The sequence below is a fragment of the Lycorma delicatula genome, chromosome 6 (assembly GCF_047948215.1).
Source record: "Lycorma delicatula isolate Av1 chromosome 6, ASM4794821v1, whole genome shotgun sequence".
NCBI lineage: Eukaryota > Metazoa > Arthropoda > Insecta > Hemiptera > Fulgoridae > Lycorma > Lycorma delicatula.
The window spans coordinates 120,779,771-120,795,797 of NC_134460.1; the positions used below are offsets into that span (position 1 = coordinate 120,779,771).

General features: G+C 29.9%; 1 protein-coding gene across 1 annotated transcript in view; it reads right to left on the reverse strand.

Moving 5' to 3' along the window:
• The window catches only part of LOC142326814 (cell adhesion molecule 2-like), a 710,325-nt gene that overhangs the window by 138,538 nt on the left and 555,760 nt on the right, over window positions 1-16,027 (reverse strand). The window contains exon 2 of the mRNA XM_075369527.1: window positions 9,860-10,065. Within this exon, the coding sequence (XP_075225642.1) occupies window positions 9,860-10,065 (206 nt within the window). The remainder of the gene's footprint in view (window positions 1-9,859; window positions 10,066-16,027) is intronic.

Sequence of the window (16,027 nt, forward strand, 5' to 3'; positions counted from 1 at the left end):
GTTTTAGGAAAAGATTTTATATTCTTCCGGTAGATGACTTATGATCTAATAATGATAATATTAATAAAGTCTGGAAATGATATGCTTTCTTTTAAAAGTAACATACCACTAATTAAAAAAAAAAAAAAAAATTTATATTACGTTATTTATTTAGCGGTAAATTGGGTCTTGAAAATGAATGAAAATAAACAAAAAATTCGATACAGTTTGAAAATTTATTATAAAAAAGGAAAAAATGCAACTTAGGCTAATAAAAGAATTACGAAGTTTATGATCCTGTATCAGAAAGTGCGGCATAAAACTGACTAGCGTTTTCAATCTGGAAATGTTGATGTCAATGATGAATCTCGCTCTGATCGACCAATAATGAAAATATGGATAAAACCATGGAAAAATTGAGCAAAACCGGCACATTAGCAGTCATGTTATCAGTAACGATCAAAAATTCAACCGCAAAATAATTTTACCATTTAGAAGAAGCTCAGATACAAAAAAAACTCAATGTATGAGTATCACTTGATTTAACAATGAAAAATTTAATGCATCGAATTTCCATCTGTGAATCGTTGCAAAAACAGAACGAAATCGAATCATTTTTGAAATTGTTCATTACGGGTTGTGAAAAATAGATACTTTTCGGCAATAATGTACAAAAAAATCATGGTCAAAAAGGGTTAAGCTCCTCAGACGGTGACCAGGCCAGAATTGATGCCAAGAAAAGAGATGCTGTGTGTGATGGGATTAGAAAGTAATTGTTCACCATTAACTGCTTCCGCCTGGAAAACCGATTGATTCTAATCTTTACCATCAATGACTGAAAATATTACATCGAAAAATTGAGTTTAAGTGTCCAAAATTGATCGATGGTATAGGTGTTGTCTTTCATAACGATAATGCTTGACCCCACACATAGATTGATACCCCATACACAGACATTGATGACTCGTCAAAATGTTTTAATACATATATATATCCAGTATCACTTGTACAACTGAAACAAATATTTTGATTTGAATTTTATAAAAATCGTTGTTGCCATTATGAGAACTACATGGATAGTAATTCGTATATATTCAACAAATTTTTTAGTCTTTATTCGACTGAAAAAAATCTACATTTACAGTTAAAACGTTGTTTTCTTCCTTAATTATTGTTTAACAACATTATATTTTCTTAATTTAAGTAATTTTTAAGTAAAATATAATTTATTTTACTCGATGATTAATACAAAACTTTGATTCCGAATCATACTATTTTCACTATTCTTAATTTGGTTAATCGTATATATTGTTACGGGTAGAGAAGCTTCTAGTATTATAAAGTACCAGAATAAGAAAAAATGAAGAACATAAATCTACAAACAGATTGAAAAGATATCCAAAAAAATGAACAAAGAAGGAGTAATAGAAAGAATTTCTAAAATAATAATGAAGATTCGGACAATAGAAATGATTACGGTCAAACAAGCAAAAGGCTGCTGATACCGCAGGTCAACTCCTAGGCCCGGAACTGTAAATACTGCAGAATACAATCGAATTTCAGTAGATCTGTTGCAGGTGCTACAGACTCACTACAGCGCTACATCAAGGACACCTTTATTCGATGGAGGGAGGATATATGACCTGGCGATTTGAACTCGCTGGAAGGAGTCATGCGGTTGATACTCTCTTCTGGTGAGGGATGGACTGCGTGTGCCCGATGGTTTAAAAGGAAGGTACAGCAAAAAACTAATGGAGTCAGTAACGGAGTCGGTTGAGGACAGCGATGGACGCCAGCCTTCGGGGGGTTGGTGGCGGGGATGCCTAGGCATTGTCGTCGCCGGTGACTGCCGCAGGACGCATTCCTATTGTCTGAGACCGGCAAAGCTATAGTGTAAATTCGGAACTGTAAATATCGTAAATATTATTAATTGTAAATATCGATTAAATGTGTTATGTAAATCTTCTATAGGATTGGAAACAGGAGCATAGAGCTTTCCAGTACTGCGATGACGTGGATATGGTGAAGTGCGCCTTCTTTGTGTGCCCCAGAGGGAGGCAGGAAATACCGCGGGGCGATTGAACTCACCGGGGGTGAGTCATGCGGTCGATGTTCTCTCCCGGTGAGGAGTGGACTGCGTGTGCCTGGTATTTTATAAGGGTGCTACAGCAGAAACTAATAGAGGAGGGCAAGGAAAAGTCGGAAGAGGACGGCAGAGGACGGCGATGACTGTCTCGGCATTTTCGTCACCAATGGCGCCTGCGGGAAGCGTTCGTGTTGTCTGAGGCCGGCATAGCTATAGTGTATATATTTTGAGTTGTACATATTATTAATTATTATTAATTCTAAGCTGAATATATTATTAATTGTAAATATTGAGTGTAAATAGTGTCTGAATGTCTTATATAAATATTGGTGTGAATGAGAAATGTACCTTTACGTCAATTCCAGCACCACCCTGCGTGAGTGAGTAGGTTTTTAGTGGGTCCCACCGCATATGCAGTGAACCCCACACACCTACAGTATGTGCGGGCTGCTGGGCGTTTGGTTCAGGAAAATTTTCCCACTTCCTACGGAAAAAAAGAAAAAAAGGGTATCTTTATTCGACCTTGCGGTCTCACCAAACTTTTCCTAGACACTCGTATGTCTATAAGTAGTAGACTGTTGATATTCTTACTTAACATGCTTAAACGACTTCTTACTTAAACGAGATAAGCCTATCGTTGCCTCCTCGCGTACGCGAATGTTTTATCGCACAAATTATATCCAACCCGATATCCTAATCCTATTTCCAGAAGATGATGAAGACCGCCGGAAAATAGCGAAGACGATGGAAGAAACTTTGCAGTTGCCTACCGGAGAGAGAAGAAGCCTGCACTTTCCCTTGCGTTGTCCTTTTCAGGGCTTACAGCATATTGACGATCTGTAAATTATTTTCAACTGGAAACACGGAAAGGCAGACTAAAGAAGAAATAAGAAGTAACTGCTTATCAAAATAAGAATCCGGTCCAGACAACGCAAGATAAGGAAGATGGCAAATGTGAAGACGAGTCTATGAATCCTTAATTCAACTACCTACCGTCTTTCTTTCTTCTACATTACAATTTAGGCCCATCGTCAGTACATGCGACTCTCTCCAGCAAAGGAAGAGCATTGCATCCTCCAATTAGGGTCCCAACAGGCGTATTCCTCTTGACTGGAAGGCGCAAGCACCGACAGGCCTTCAGTGGACGGACGAAAGAGGAATCATGCCGGGAGAAAAAAGTTAATATATTGCTACTCTCCTAAGGACAGCCCAAGTAACGATATTTCCATTGATCTGAAAGGATCGGAACACAATCCACAATTCCGTCTATAAACAAAAATAAATATATAACCGACATTAAACAAACAAATACCCGTCCAATAATAAGAAAGACCCAGCAGCAAGGGACTGTTGTCCATGGTCTACAATTAATTAGGGGATGTGTACCCTGCTCCCAGTTATTCTTGAGTTCTGTTTCGTTCCGAACTTCAATTTTAGTGTGCTATATATGTAAACACAGTGTGCGGTGACATTCCAAGTGAGTGTGCGGTAATTCTATCTCTCGTTTAGTACGATAACTTGTTCGGTAGTTTTGTTGTGAGCAGGTGACAAAGTGACATTATCATTGATAAAATTATAAGTCTTTTTGTAAACATTAGAAGTAAATAATTCTTCAAGTTAATAATTGATTTTTGATTGGTATTTCATTGTTATAATAACTTGTTAATTTTGTATTAGTTATTGCAAACTTCATAGTAAAATCAGAATTGTATTTGTGACGCACAATTTATTTATTTTCTATTGAGTAATTTATTCCAGAGTAAATATTACATTTTAAGAATTTTAAAATGTTCTTGTCGATTCCTTAATATTTATTATTTTTATTTTATTTAATATTTTTCTGTTTCTTAATATTCTTGTCGAACCGATTACGCAACACAGAATTATGCAAAATTTTTGTCTACAATGTAGTTAGTTTCACTTGAAATGAAAATCTAAATGTATAAAAAAATCTGGTTTGAAAGAATAACAGGTTCAAAGTTACAGAATAACTCAATCAATCATTTCCTAAAAAAATTATGTTCCATCACTGATTGGAAAACTGAAAAAAATTGTCAAAGAGAAAGAGAGAGAAGAGAGAGTGTAGAGAGGGTAGAGAGAGAGAGAGTGAGAGAAGCATTGATTGTGAAAGAAAGAGTAAAGACAGTAAAAATGTAGAGATTACGTAATGGTTTAACATCTCTTAAAAAATTGGCTTCGTGTTTGTGGGTGGGTAAAGGCATGCGCCCTAATACGCCACTTTTATTATTTATTTAAAATACTATGCAAATCTTCTCTTTTTTTTCTAATTGAAAACACAATCCTTTCTGTGAAGGGTATGAAAAAGTGTTAATTTCTCTAGGGGTACTAATCCATGTTTTCTTATTTTAAATTCATTCGTAATCTCATTATATGAACTATTTGCTGAATAAATTATTAAATTGCATTATGATACTGTTCCTGAAGCTAGTGTACTCTTATGTAATTTGGAATTAATTTGTTTGTTGTTACTTATAAAGATATAATAAGTTTTTATTAACTTATTTAATATTTACTTTATAAAATCAGATTAATAATTAATTTATTTTTAATAATTTATACACTTTATTTTAAATAAAATAAAATAATTTATAAGTATCAAAAATAATAGTGAATATAAAAAAAATAGTAATAACGTAATGAATATTTGTTTCCCGTAAAAAGTCTGATGTGGACACCACATAACTTCCTTGTTCGCCTATTAAATTACATATACACATTTTTTTGCTGCACTTCATATAAACTTATTTCATTTAAAAGTGTGATACGATCATCCAATTCTTTAATAAAGTGGACAATTAGACAATTGCTGAAATATTTGTTTTTATTAACATAAAATATTTATACAATTACTAATTCAACTCTCTTACATGAAATATTAGGAGAGAGTAAAAGTCCCTTTATTATTCGTATTACTAGATCGGTGTTATTCGTATCTTCGTAATTTAATGATTAACAAAATTTTAGATTTCTGGTGAGTCATATAAACAAAAGTTAATAATAATTAAACTATTCCGTTTAGCGAAATCCTGTTTACTGGTTACAAATGTTAATTTCGACCTAACGGTGTAAAATATTAGTTTTTATATTGGATTATTTGATGAATAATCAAAAATGAAAAAAGAAACAATCATATAGGAAAAATAAAGATAACTTGAAGAAATATATCTCAAAAAACGAGAAGAATATGAATGTGAGGGGGGAGAGAATGTTAAGACCAAGGAAAGAATAAAAATATTAAGAGAGGATGATGAATATAAAAAGAAAGAAAATTTGAAAACTAGAGAACGTGTACATAAATTAAGCTCAGAAGAATTATACCAAACCAAAGAGCGATTGAAAGATTGGCAACAATAAACAAATAAACGAAATGATGATCAACTCCGACTTACGAATAATATTGTCCGACAATATCAGAGTATTGAATTAAAAGACAAGATTTTTTCCCAATTTATTAAAGATCAGGCACGTATGTCTGTCTGAGTATATATGTTGTTTTTGTGGGGGTGTATTTTTCAGTTACTGTGTAGTTAACTTTAATGTAGATAAAATTAAACAGAAATTCCGGAATAATTAAATAAAATTTAACTAGAAAATCCAAAAATAATACGATTCTAAATTATAATTTTCAATTAATATAAAATAATCAGATGCTTCACCAAATATATTACATGTACACATATGTAATGCTTATTAAATTACATTTACACATTTTAAAAAGTACATAAAATTTTATTTCACTAATAATTTTTTTATTATCATTGAATTATTATTTACTGTAAAAATTATTTTACGATCACGGGTTAATAATTATTAAATGAGTATATTTAAATTAAAAAAGAGGAAAGTTGAAAAAATTAATTAAAAAAAAGGTAAAAAAAAGAAAATGAAGTCCGATTCGATCCCATGTACTTTTCCTTTAAGATCAAAATATTTCATTAACAAAAATTTTTATTTTAATTTCCATTGCAACCAAAAAAGGTGGTGCAACTAGATGTTATAACAGTGCTAAATCCAAAATTTAAACTCCCTACGGCTAATTGTTTTTGAGTTATGCTAGATACAAACGTACGTGTTTTTGAGTTATGCTAGATACAAACGTACGTACATATGTCACGCCGAAACTAGTCAAAATGGATATTTCCGTTGAAATATGAAAACCAAAATATTTCGCTATCACAATAATTCCTCTACTTCGTACAAGAAAGTAAAAAGTGAGTGCGTGAGGTTTTTTGTTGTAAGTGCTCATTTTTTTTTTGGCGCAGAGCGGACCAATGGTGGTGCGCCGGGCGGCACATGAAAGATTCATTCGTTCGAACTATTTATACTTTTTGATACTTTTTGATTTATCTGAAAATATTTGTGTTTTAGTTATAAAAAAGAAAACGTTGGGGTTAGAGCTGTGTTAAAAAAAAAACACAACTCAAGAAACAGTTGAAAATGATCAGGATATTGTTAGCTTTTGTTGTTGTTTGAACGGTAAATTCATAAACATTATTTCGTTAAAATTGGCAAAAACATTTAATAAAATCGTGTGTGATGAAACATAAGCCATGTAACATTTTCCCGCCTTTTTCCTTGCCTTGATTTAATATGCATTAATTTTTTTTTTCACTATTATTAAAAGTAAAAAAAATTCAAACTTACTATACATTAGTTAAGGAAGAAAACACTTGAGTTTCAGTTGAAAAGATGCAACAAAATGTATAAATATATATAAAATTGAAGACTTATTTATTTCGGTAAGAACTTATTTAAAGATACCAGTATATTTAAACAAAAATGTGGGGAAACATGGATAATAAGCCATTTTTTCTATACGTCATTACTGACTCCTTAACTGCGACAAAGTAAATAGTAGTTGATTCTAATAAATATGGAACAAATATATATTACATACTTAACTTCATTGTAATTAAATTTATGTTACTTCGATGTAATAACGTATTTTTTTATGTTTAAGTGTTTATTAATAAAGTACGTAAAGGACAACATGATTAATCTTAGTTATAAAATTTTAACAGTTAAAAGTTACCTGTCCTCTTTCATTTTAGCCGGATTGTAGTTATTTTTAGAAATAAATAAGTTTGTCGAACTTTAATGTTACGATAATGTAAATCAGCTTATGTAAAATTTTCACAAAATATAGAGTCGATGAAAATGAAAAAATAAACGCATACAAAATAAAATAATTTTACTAATTACAATTTATAAAATAATGTAAATTGTTCCTACCGATAACCTTTTTCTTATATATTATAATTACTTAAAGAAAAAATTATTTCTTTATTTAATCATTGAGAGATATATTGTGTCTCAATATGAACTGGTATTTTACGATTATTATGAAAAAATTCCCTTTTTTTCAATAGTATTTAATATTTATATTGTAATATGAAGAAAAGTGTAGGAGGTTAAATATATAATAATATGTCAGTGAAATGACCACCATGGCTCCAACGGCAGGGGTCAAATTTTTCAATAAAATTTTCCAGTACATATTCACCTGTCTGGAAGTCAATTTCTTCAATAAAGCGGCAAATTCATTCAATATCTTTAGATTATTGACATCATCGTTACGCTTCAAATAACCCCACATAAAGTAATTGAAAGGTGTTAGATCACACGACCGGGCCATTTCTATCCCATTCTTAATCTTGAAAACGAGAGATTACATGACCTGGAAATTTGGTTTGCAATAATTGGATAGTTTCACGTATTGTGTGGCAGGTTCTATTTAAACCGTACATCTTTCAATTCTGACAAAAATAATTCTCGAGGACGCATGATAACTAACAACATTCACCGTAACAATAATACCGGTGTTAATGTTAATATTGATTTGTTTGTTGATGTTGATATTTTTGTACATATTGATGTTTCTGATTATGTTTATTTTAATGTTGATGATTTTTAATTTTTATGATGTGTCTTTATGTTTATGGTTCGTGTTTTATGATTTATGTTTTACTTTTGTTTATATTTATGTTTCTTTTCATATTGATGTTGCTGAGGTTGATGATGTTTTTATTAATGTGATATTTGTTGTTATATTGATGTTTTTGTTGTGTTGATATTTCTTGGAGTGGATGATTTGCTGGTTTTGAATTTTTGTTGTTGATGTTTGAATGATGTTGATGTTTTTTGTTGAAGTTGATGTATCTTTTGATGTTATTTCTTGTTGATGTTGACGTTTGATGTTGGTGTCCAAGAAATAGGGCTAAATTATTTCCCTAGCCCAGGTTGTGCGCCAACCATACTCCATACCATCAGTTTTTGTGGATGTATGGAATGCGTGTGAATTACCCTTTTTTTCATTGCCTCAAATTCCATGACTTTTTTATTCACAAAGGTGAAAATGATCTTTGTCCTAAACATTATTTTTATTTTTAACTGATATTTAAATGAAATAGATTAAATGAATACAATTGAAATTTTGATAAAACATTAAGAAAATGAACATTACCGAACTTCATAACATTTTAACATTTCCCTTTTACCATATTCCTTTCCCCATTTCACCTTCCCTTTCCTACATTTCCCTTTGCCCCATTTCCTTTTCCTCCCCCACTTCTCTTTCCCTTATTTCCCTTTCCCCGTTTTCTTTTCCTCCTTTCCTCTTTCCATTTCCTTTTCTGTTTTTCCTTTTCCCCGTTTTCCATTTCCGCCTTCTTCTCTTTTACCTTTTTTGATTTTTCCCTTTCTCCTTTTGCCCCGCGCGTAAATCGGTCCAGTAGTTTTTTAGTCTGTAGCGGACACACACATCGGAAACATTGAAATGGAATCGTAAAATATATAGTGTAGTGTGTGTTGCTTTTACGTCCTGCAGATAACACTGTTTTTCAAAAAAACATGTTTTTACCTTAACAGGTGTAAAATCTTAGGTATATAAATAAATAGAGGTATATAAAAAAACGCGGGTATTTAACTGCAACCTTGTGTCAAAATTTCAATGCAATCGGTGAAGAATTTTTGGAGATTTAACATTTTGAACAAACGAACATTTACATTTTTATTTATATAGATATATATCTGCAGGCGAATTGAAAAATCAAGCTTATTGCAATGCGCCCGGCTAATTGGAAATTGAAATATATTTGTATTGTTGCTTATAATTATATATATAAGTAATAAATATAATCTAAAAAAACTTAACCTACGCTCGGTTAGTGAGGGAAGCGAGCGTAGGTTGAGTTTGGTTAGATTGTATTTATAATTTTTAATTAGCCAGTAATTTTCCAATTAGACAATAGCTTTGCAATAAGCCTGATTTTTCAATTTACCTACGACATATGTAGAGAGAAAGAGGAAGAGAGAGAGAAAATTATTATTATTATCTTTCAATATAAAATATTAATCTTATCGAATTAAAATTTAAATATTTTCATTACTATAACAAATGTATATAAATCTTATTTTTTTATTTCAATATACATTTTGGATAAGTAATGAAAATAATTAAATGCGTGATACAGATAACTTTTTAATTTTACTACAGGGAGGGTAGGTTTAATTTTAAAGTTCTGTTCAAATGCAGGAAAGTTCAATAATATGATTACCACCTTTTTTAAAGCTTTAAAAACGGATTTCTTATTAAATAAAAAAGAACGTATCTAAGATATATATAAATAAATAAATTTTAAAATAACAAAAAAAATCATCAATATTAGATTATACGAAAATAAGATTTTACAAGTATTACTGTATCTGTAAGTAATAAAATTTTAACAACTTGAAAAAAGAAGATAATAATAGAAAAAATACTATAAAACTTACATCAACATGTACTCCAGGAAGCGGAAAAACTTGAGCCGGTGGTTTATCTCTTGGTACGTAACGATAGAATTCGTTGCCATCTTTATACCATTTCACTGAGTACAATGTTTCTCCTTGTAAATCGAATTCACATTCAAGTACTGTGCTGTGACCTCTAACCGTATGCGGTGCTACTCTAACTTCTGTTAGTCGTAATCCCATTGAGCCTGAAATAATTAAAAAAATATGTATAAAACTATCCTTTAAAAACTTTTTTTTCATAAATATTAAGTTTAATGTAAATATAAAAAAAGCTTTTTGTATCATAAAGGAGGCAATTTGTATAAATTTCATTTGTGATAATATTATACATTAATAAATAATGTAAAATTGAAACACGTATAAAAATATGAATTTCGTAGAAACAAAGAATGAAAAATTGAAACAGAATAAAGTATAATAATTAATTGCTTTTGAATAAAAGATCAACTAGCTTAATTTAAATATATACTTATTATAAAACTTAAAAAAATATTTTATATTGCAAACAAAATTGTAACCAGATGAATTTCCGTAATTTTCAATTACGCTCGTGAGAATATAGCGAATTATATGGTAGAAGGGATTACTTTTTGGTTGTATATTTTACAATGCAGTTGTTGTTCGCTTTTCCTTCTACCACTAAAGCACGCATGCACGGGTACGTGAATATTATACTCAAAGGTAAAAGCTGACATACTCCTACTTCGTAAATATGTGCATTACTTATTTACCGCCTGAAGTACCAAAGCATTCTAGGAAAAAAGGTGGAGAAAACTATAGGAATGAGAAAGATAAGTTAACTTTGGCAACATCGGTCGTAAGATATAACATTTTCATATAACATAATGCTGTTTATTAAGCTTTGCATACGTAATAGACATTTCATTTTGTTATCAAGTATGATGATGGAATGAGAGCTCCAATGAATTTGGGTGATAAGCCAGTTTATTATGATATCTAATGCTTGAAAGTCGAGTATCTCCATTTAGTGTTTATTTAAATAAATATTTATAAAGTTCGTGATGTCCAACAGAGCGTTTATAATTATTTTTAAAGGTTTTGATTGGAGCTTGATGGATAGTTACAACATTAATTTACAGTCTGAACTAGAAATTCGTGTCCTATAAGTTATTGATTACAATATGACTAGTGACGTAGAATTTTTTGTAATGAGAAATTTGATTCTTAATTATTATCCATCACTTTATTCCAGATTTTAAAAATTCAAATCTAACCGTTTCAGTAACTTCCTTTTTATTTAGTACAGGTTAGAAGACGATATAAATATGGATGCCTAAATAGTGAAGCCGATCTCCGTGGTGGAGTGATAGCGTCTCAGCCTTTCATCCAGAAGTCCCAGGTTCGAATCCCCCTCACGTATGGTAATTTTTCGCTCGCTACAAAAAAATTCATTATCATTCCTCGGTAAATGTAAGTAAGAATAAGCCTGCTGTTACTGTACAAATAAACAAATAGAATTTTTTAAAGTATTTTAGATTCATAAAATAAATTTCTTAAAAGGTACAACAGTTTTAAGAATTAAAGGGATGGTCCCCCTCAACGAAATAAAGGCAATCTTTATATCACCATATGTCCAGAAATACTTAGTTTACAGGCTATCTGCCATTTTCTATTTTTAACATAAAAACTTTTTCTCATGTTTGGTTAATTGTATCGAGCTAAGATTTCGTATTCTGCTAAGGTATCTAGAGGTTTACTTGTATAAAAATAATGAATCTGACTTCTCAATCTACAAGAATTCTAAATTGAATGAGAGGATTGGTCAGATATCTGGCATCTTTGAAAGGGTCCTGTCACTGAAAGAACGCTTGGATGAATATACTTCGAATAAGGGTTATCATTTTGAATAGCTACTATAATTTCTTTTTATTAACGTTCTATTATGTGATAAGATAATTTATTGCTATTAAATAAAATTTAATTGAAAAAAAAAGCAATTCAGAATCTGTTCATTAAAAGAAAAACGTGTAATACAAATTTTTCTTTATTAATATAATTTATTATAATAATATTTTCATGATTTTATTAATATCTTATTTTATTGTAATATTTTCAGTGTTAATAAATTATAATTCTTTGTTACATAATAAAACTAATAAATTTACTCCAGTTGAGATCATGTCCAGTTATTTAATTTTTAAGCAGGAGAAAATGAAAAGTCTGGTTTTTTAATCTAGCGTCATTCACTTCAAGAATTTTTGACGTAACTTTATTATTTATAAATGGATTTGAATAAATAAGGTGTCATTCTCTTTGACATGAAATGTTTACCGTTTTATTAATTCCTTTTAGGAAGTAAAGGAAAACCTAATTTTTTTGCAATCACAATACTTCTTTATACGAAGTAAAGGAAGTACTGTGATCACGAAAAATATAGATTATCAGATTTCAACGGAAATATCCATTTTGACCATCCTTGAATCCATTTTGACTAGTTCGGCGTGATGTCTGTACGTACGTACATATGTATCTCGCATAACTCAAAAACTATTAGCCTTTGGATGTTGAAATATTAAAATTTACGACTGTTGTAACATCTAGTTGTGAACTGCTCTTTTTATTGCAATTGATTGAACCAAAAGTGTCCAACAAAGCAAAAATTAAAAAAAATGAATTTTGGACTTTTTCTTAACTGCATTAATAAACCCTAATTAAGAGCTTTTCAACTAAATATCATAAATGGTACTTATTTTCATTGGTTCCAGAGGTATAGCCAAATAAAAGTTTAATTAATGAAATATTTGGATCTTACAAGCATATCGGTTCGAATCAGACTTCATCTCTTTTTTTAATTTTTTTTTTTTAATTTAAATAGATTGATTTATTAATAATTATTAACCTGTGATTGTACAAAAAAATTACGATAAATAATAATTCAATAACACCAATAAAAATAGAAAAAAAATGAATATATATATATATAAAAGATTATTAGCGAGATAAAATTTTATGTACTTTTCATTTTAAAAAAAATGTGTATATGTAATTTAATTTGCTTACAAGGAAGTCATGTGGTGTCCATATCAGAATTTTTTTTTTATAACAACATTTATATAAACCAGCTGTTGGAAAGATATTAATTAAAAGGTTTACATGGCCGCCATTTTTAAATGGATTGAGTGATTAAGTTATTTTTTTTTTTATACCAGTAAACCTCTTAATCCTCTAGCAGTATACAAAATTTCAGCTCGATATGGTGAACCATTCCTGAGAAATAAATTTTTATGTAAAAATTACTAAGAGGCGGATAGCCGGTAAGCTAAGCGTTTTAGGACATATGTTGATATAAAGTTTTTTCTTTATGTTGTTGTTGGCCACCTACCCTGTATTCTTGAAATTAATATATATATATATATATATACATTAATTTCAGATATTGAAAAGCTTAATTTACAATGGTATAAGAAATCGCTACTCATCGTATTTAATAGAAGTCGATTTTAACCATTCTTATAGTAACAGAAAACCTCAAAATATTTATTTTTGTAAAAATGCTTAAATTATTTTGAAACTGATTAATTCCTACTTAACAAAATATGATATAGATTTTATTTATATGTACTATTCGCACTGTTACAGTCTTCTTGTTCATCAAATATATTAATTTAGTTTTCTTAAAAGATCACATTTCGAATTCATGTATTTTATATTTCAATACGACAGTCGTTGAATAATTAATTTCTCTGGAGTTAAAACTGTTTCTTTAATCTACGTGCCATTTTTTACAATTTTCAACGTAATCTTCACCAAGATTAATACACTTATCTCATCTCTGAATCAGCTTATTTACGCCTGCTACAACTAAATATTTTTCTTGATGTCACAGTCAATTTAGCTCATTTTCTTTGACGTCGTTATCAATATTTAACTTCTTACCACGTAGACCAAAAAATGGAAATCCGATGCGGCCAAGTCAGGACTGTATGGGATATAAGGTAGTAGTTCCCGTTGTAATTCGCCGATGGTTTCCCGAGCTGGACATTATCATGAAGCATAATGATGGCTTTGCACAGAGATTTAGGGCGTTTTCTCAAAACTGCTGGTGTCACTTTTCAATAGGCATGTCACAGAAGTATGCGCTGATATTAGGTCTCTGATATTCCAAGGAATAGACAAAAATCTGACCTTTTGCATCCCCCAAAAAATTCCATCATGATTTTATCTGCTAATGAGTAGGTTGTGTATTTTTTCTTGAATATGTAAAACAAATTGTTAGGGATGTAAGATGTAGGGGTATACCGAAATGAAAATACTAGCACTAGTTAGAGAATCTTGGAGAGCTGCATCAAACCAGTCAAATGACTGACGACAAAAAAAACTTTTTTCTTGACAGTTGAATTTGTGTGCTTTCATTCCACGTTCTGTCTTTTTGATTCTGGTTCATACTGGTAAATCCATGTCTCATCTCATGTCAACTGTGCAAACAGCATCAACTTCCCACTGATACCTTGGTTTCAGTTCTGTGAAGATACGATGTCTTGTCTCCTATAGTGATCTGTCAATTCTGTTGTAACCCGTCTTTATGGTACTTGAAAATTTTGGTGATAATGTTATTAACTGTATCAATACATACTAGTAATTTTTCACTAAAATTTCAACTGGTGTCCTCGGCTTCTTAGATCAGGGAAACTCATCTCTTTGCGAATTTCAAGTGCTGGAGTAGAAACTTCAATTGGACGTCCAAAACGGTGCTCGTTAGTCATTGAAACTCAACCTTCATTAAATTTTTCTACCTTCTTGTACAAATTTCTGTGCTTCATACAACTTTGTGCATACTGTTTAAATATGCGAGAGTAAATGTTAATAAATTTTCATCTTTAGAAAACAAAAAACAGATCACTGATTGCTGTACGACTAATTTTCCAACTTCAAAAGGACTCGAAATCGTAAAATAAGATTTGAGGTTATAAACAAAACAATTTTACTCAATCTGTTGATCAGAAGTCATCACAGAATTTCCAACTTACTGTTCTGATAGTATTATAACTCTCCTACAAATTGCTTTGCTTCCACAGCTGTTTTTTTTTTTTAATTATTTAATGACCATCGTACATACGAAAATGAATAGAAAAATTCCTAAAAATTTACTTAATATTATTTATTACCTTTAACGTAAACTCATGAAATATGTATACTTATTAATAAAATGAGATTTCATTTAAATTAAAAATTGTAATTAATCGTAAGTAACTTTTAAAATCTCTCTTGCTGATATAGTAATTCTGTTGCGATGTTTTTTTTTTTATTATTCGCATGTGATGTACTATGATAGAAGATTTCATTTAGAGTGCACATTTTTTTTTTATTTTGTTTGCTTGATCCCTTATTATATTTTATCAAAATAAGCGTATTCGATCGTATTATAGTACTGGCAATTTGCTCCGTATAACAACCAATTATTATATGGAGAATAATGTGATTAATTGACAATTTATATCTGATTTAAGTTTTTAATGAATATTTTATTTATATATTATTATTTATATTATTTTCTAGTAAAAAATATGTCAATATCTAAATGGAATTATTACTTAATACATTCCATATCATATATGTTTCCTAAATGTAATGTAAAAAAAAAAAAAAAACCAAAAAAAAACTGGATGAATTATTTATAGTTAAGCGTACTAATTGAAGAGACACTTTATAATGATGTTTTAATAAAAGTATAATAATTATAAATTTATATTAAACTTGTATATTTACACTGAACAATATCTGGTTGAAATTTGAAAGAGTTTTCTATTATTAAATTTTCAATTTTAGACGTGAGTTACTCTTTGTAACTAAGATATTATTTTAGATAATTACTTTAAACTTTAAAACAGCTTTTTACATTTTTGGATACAAAATAAAATGCCTTTCATTGAATTTTATTTACATAAATATATAAAGAGAAGAGAAAATTTATGTGATAATATACACATTTAATTTTTCAGCTTAATTCAACTTTGGCTTTAAAATAATGCTCACAAAACAGCTAAATAACGTTTAGTCATTATTATCCTAGTAGTACAGGGTATAAAAATATTTAAATAAACTGATGGTAGAAATGAAAGATACCGTATATAATAAAAAATTATTACTTTTTTTTCTTATATATAACCTCACAGCTGCTTTTTGACG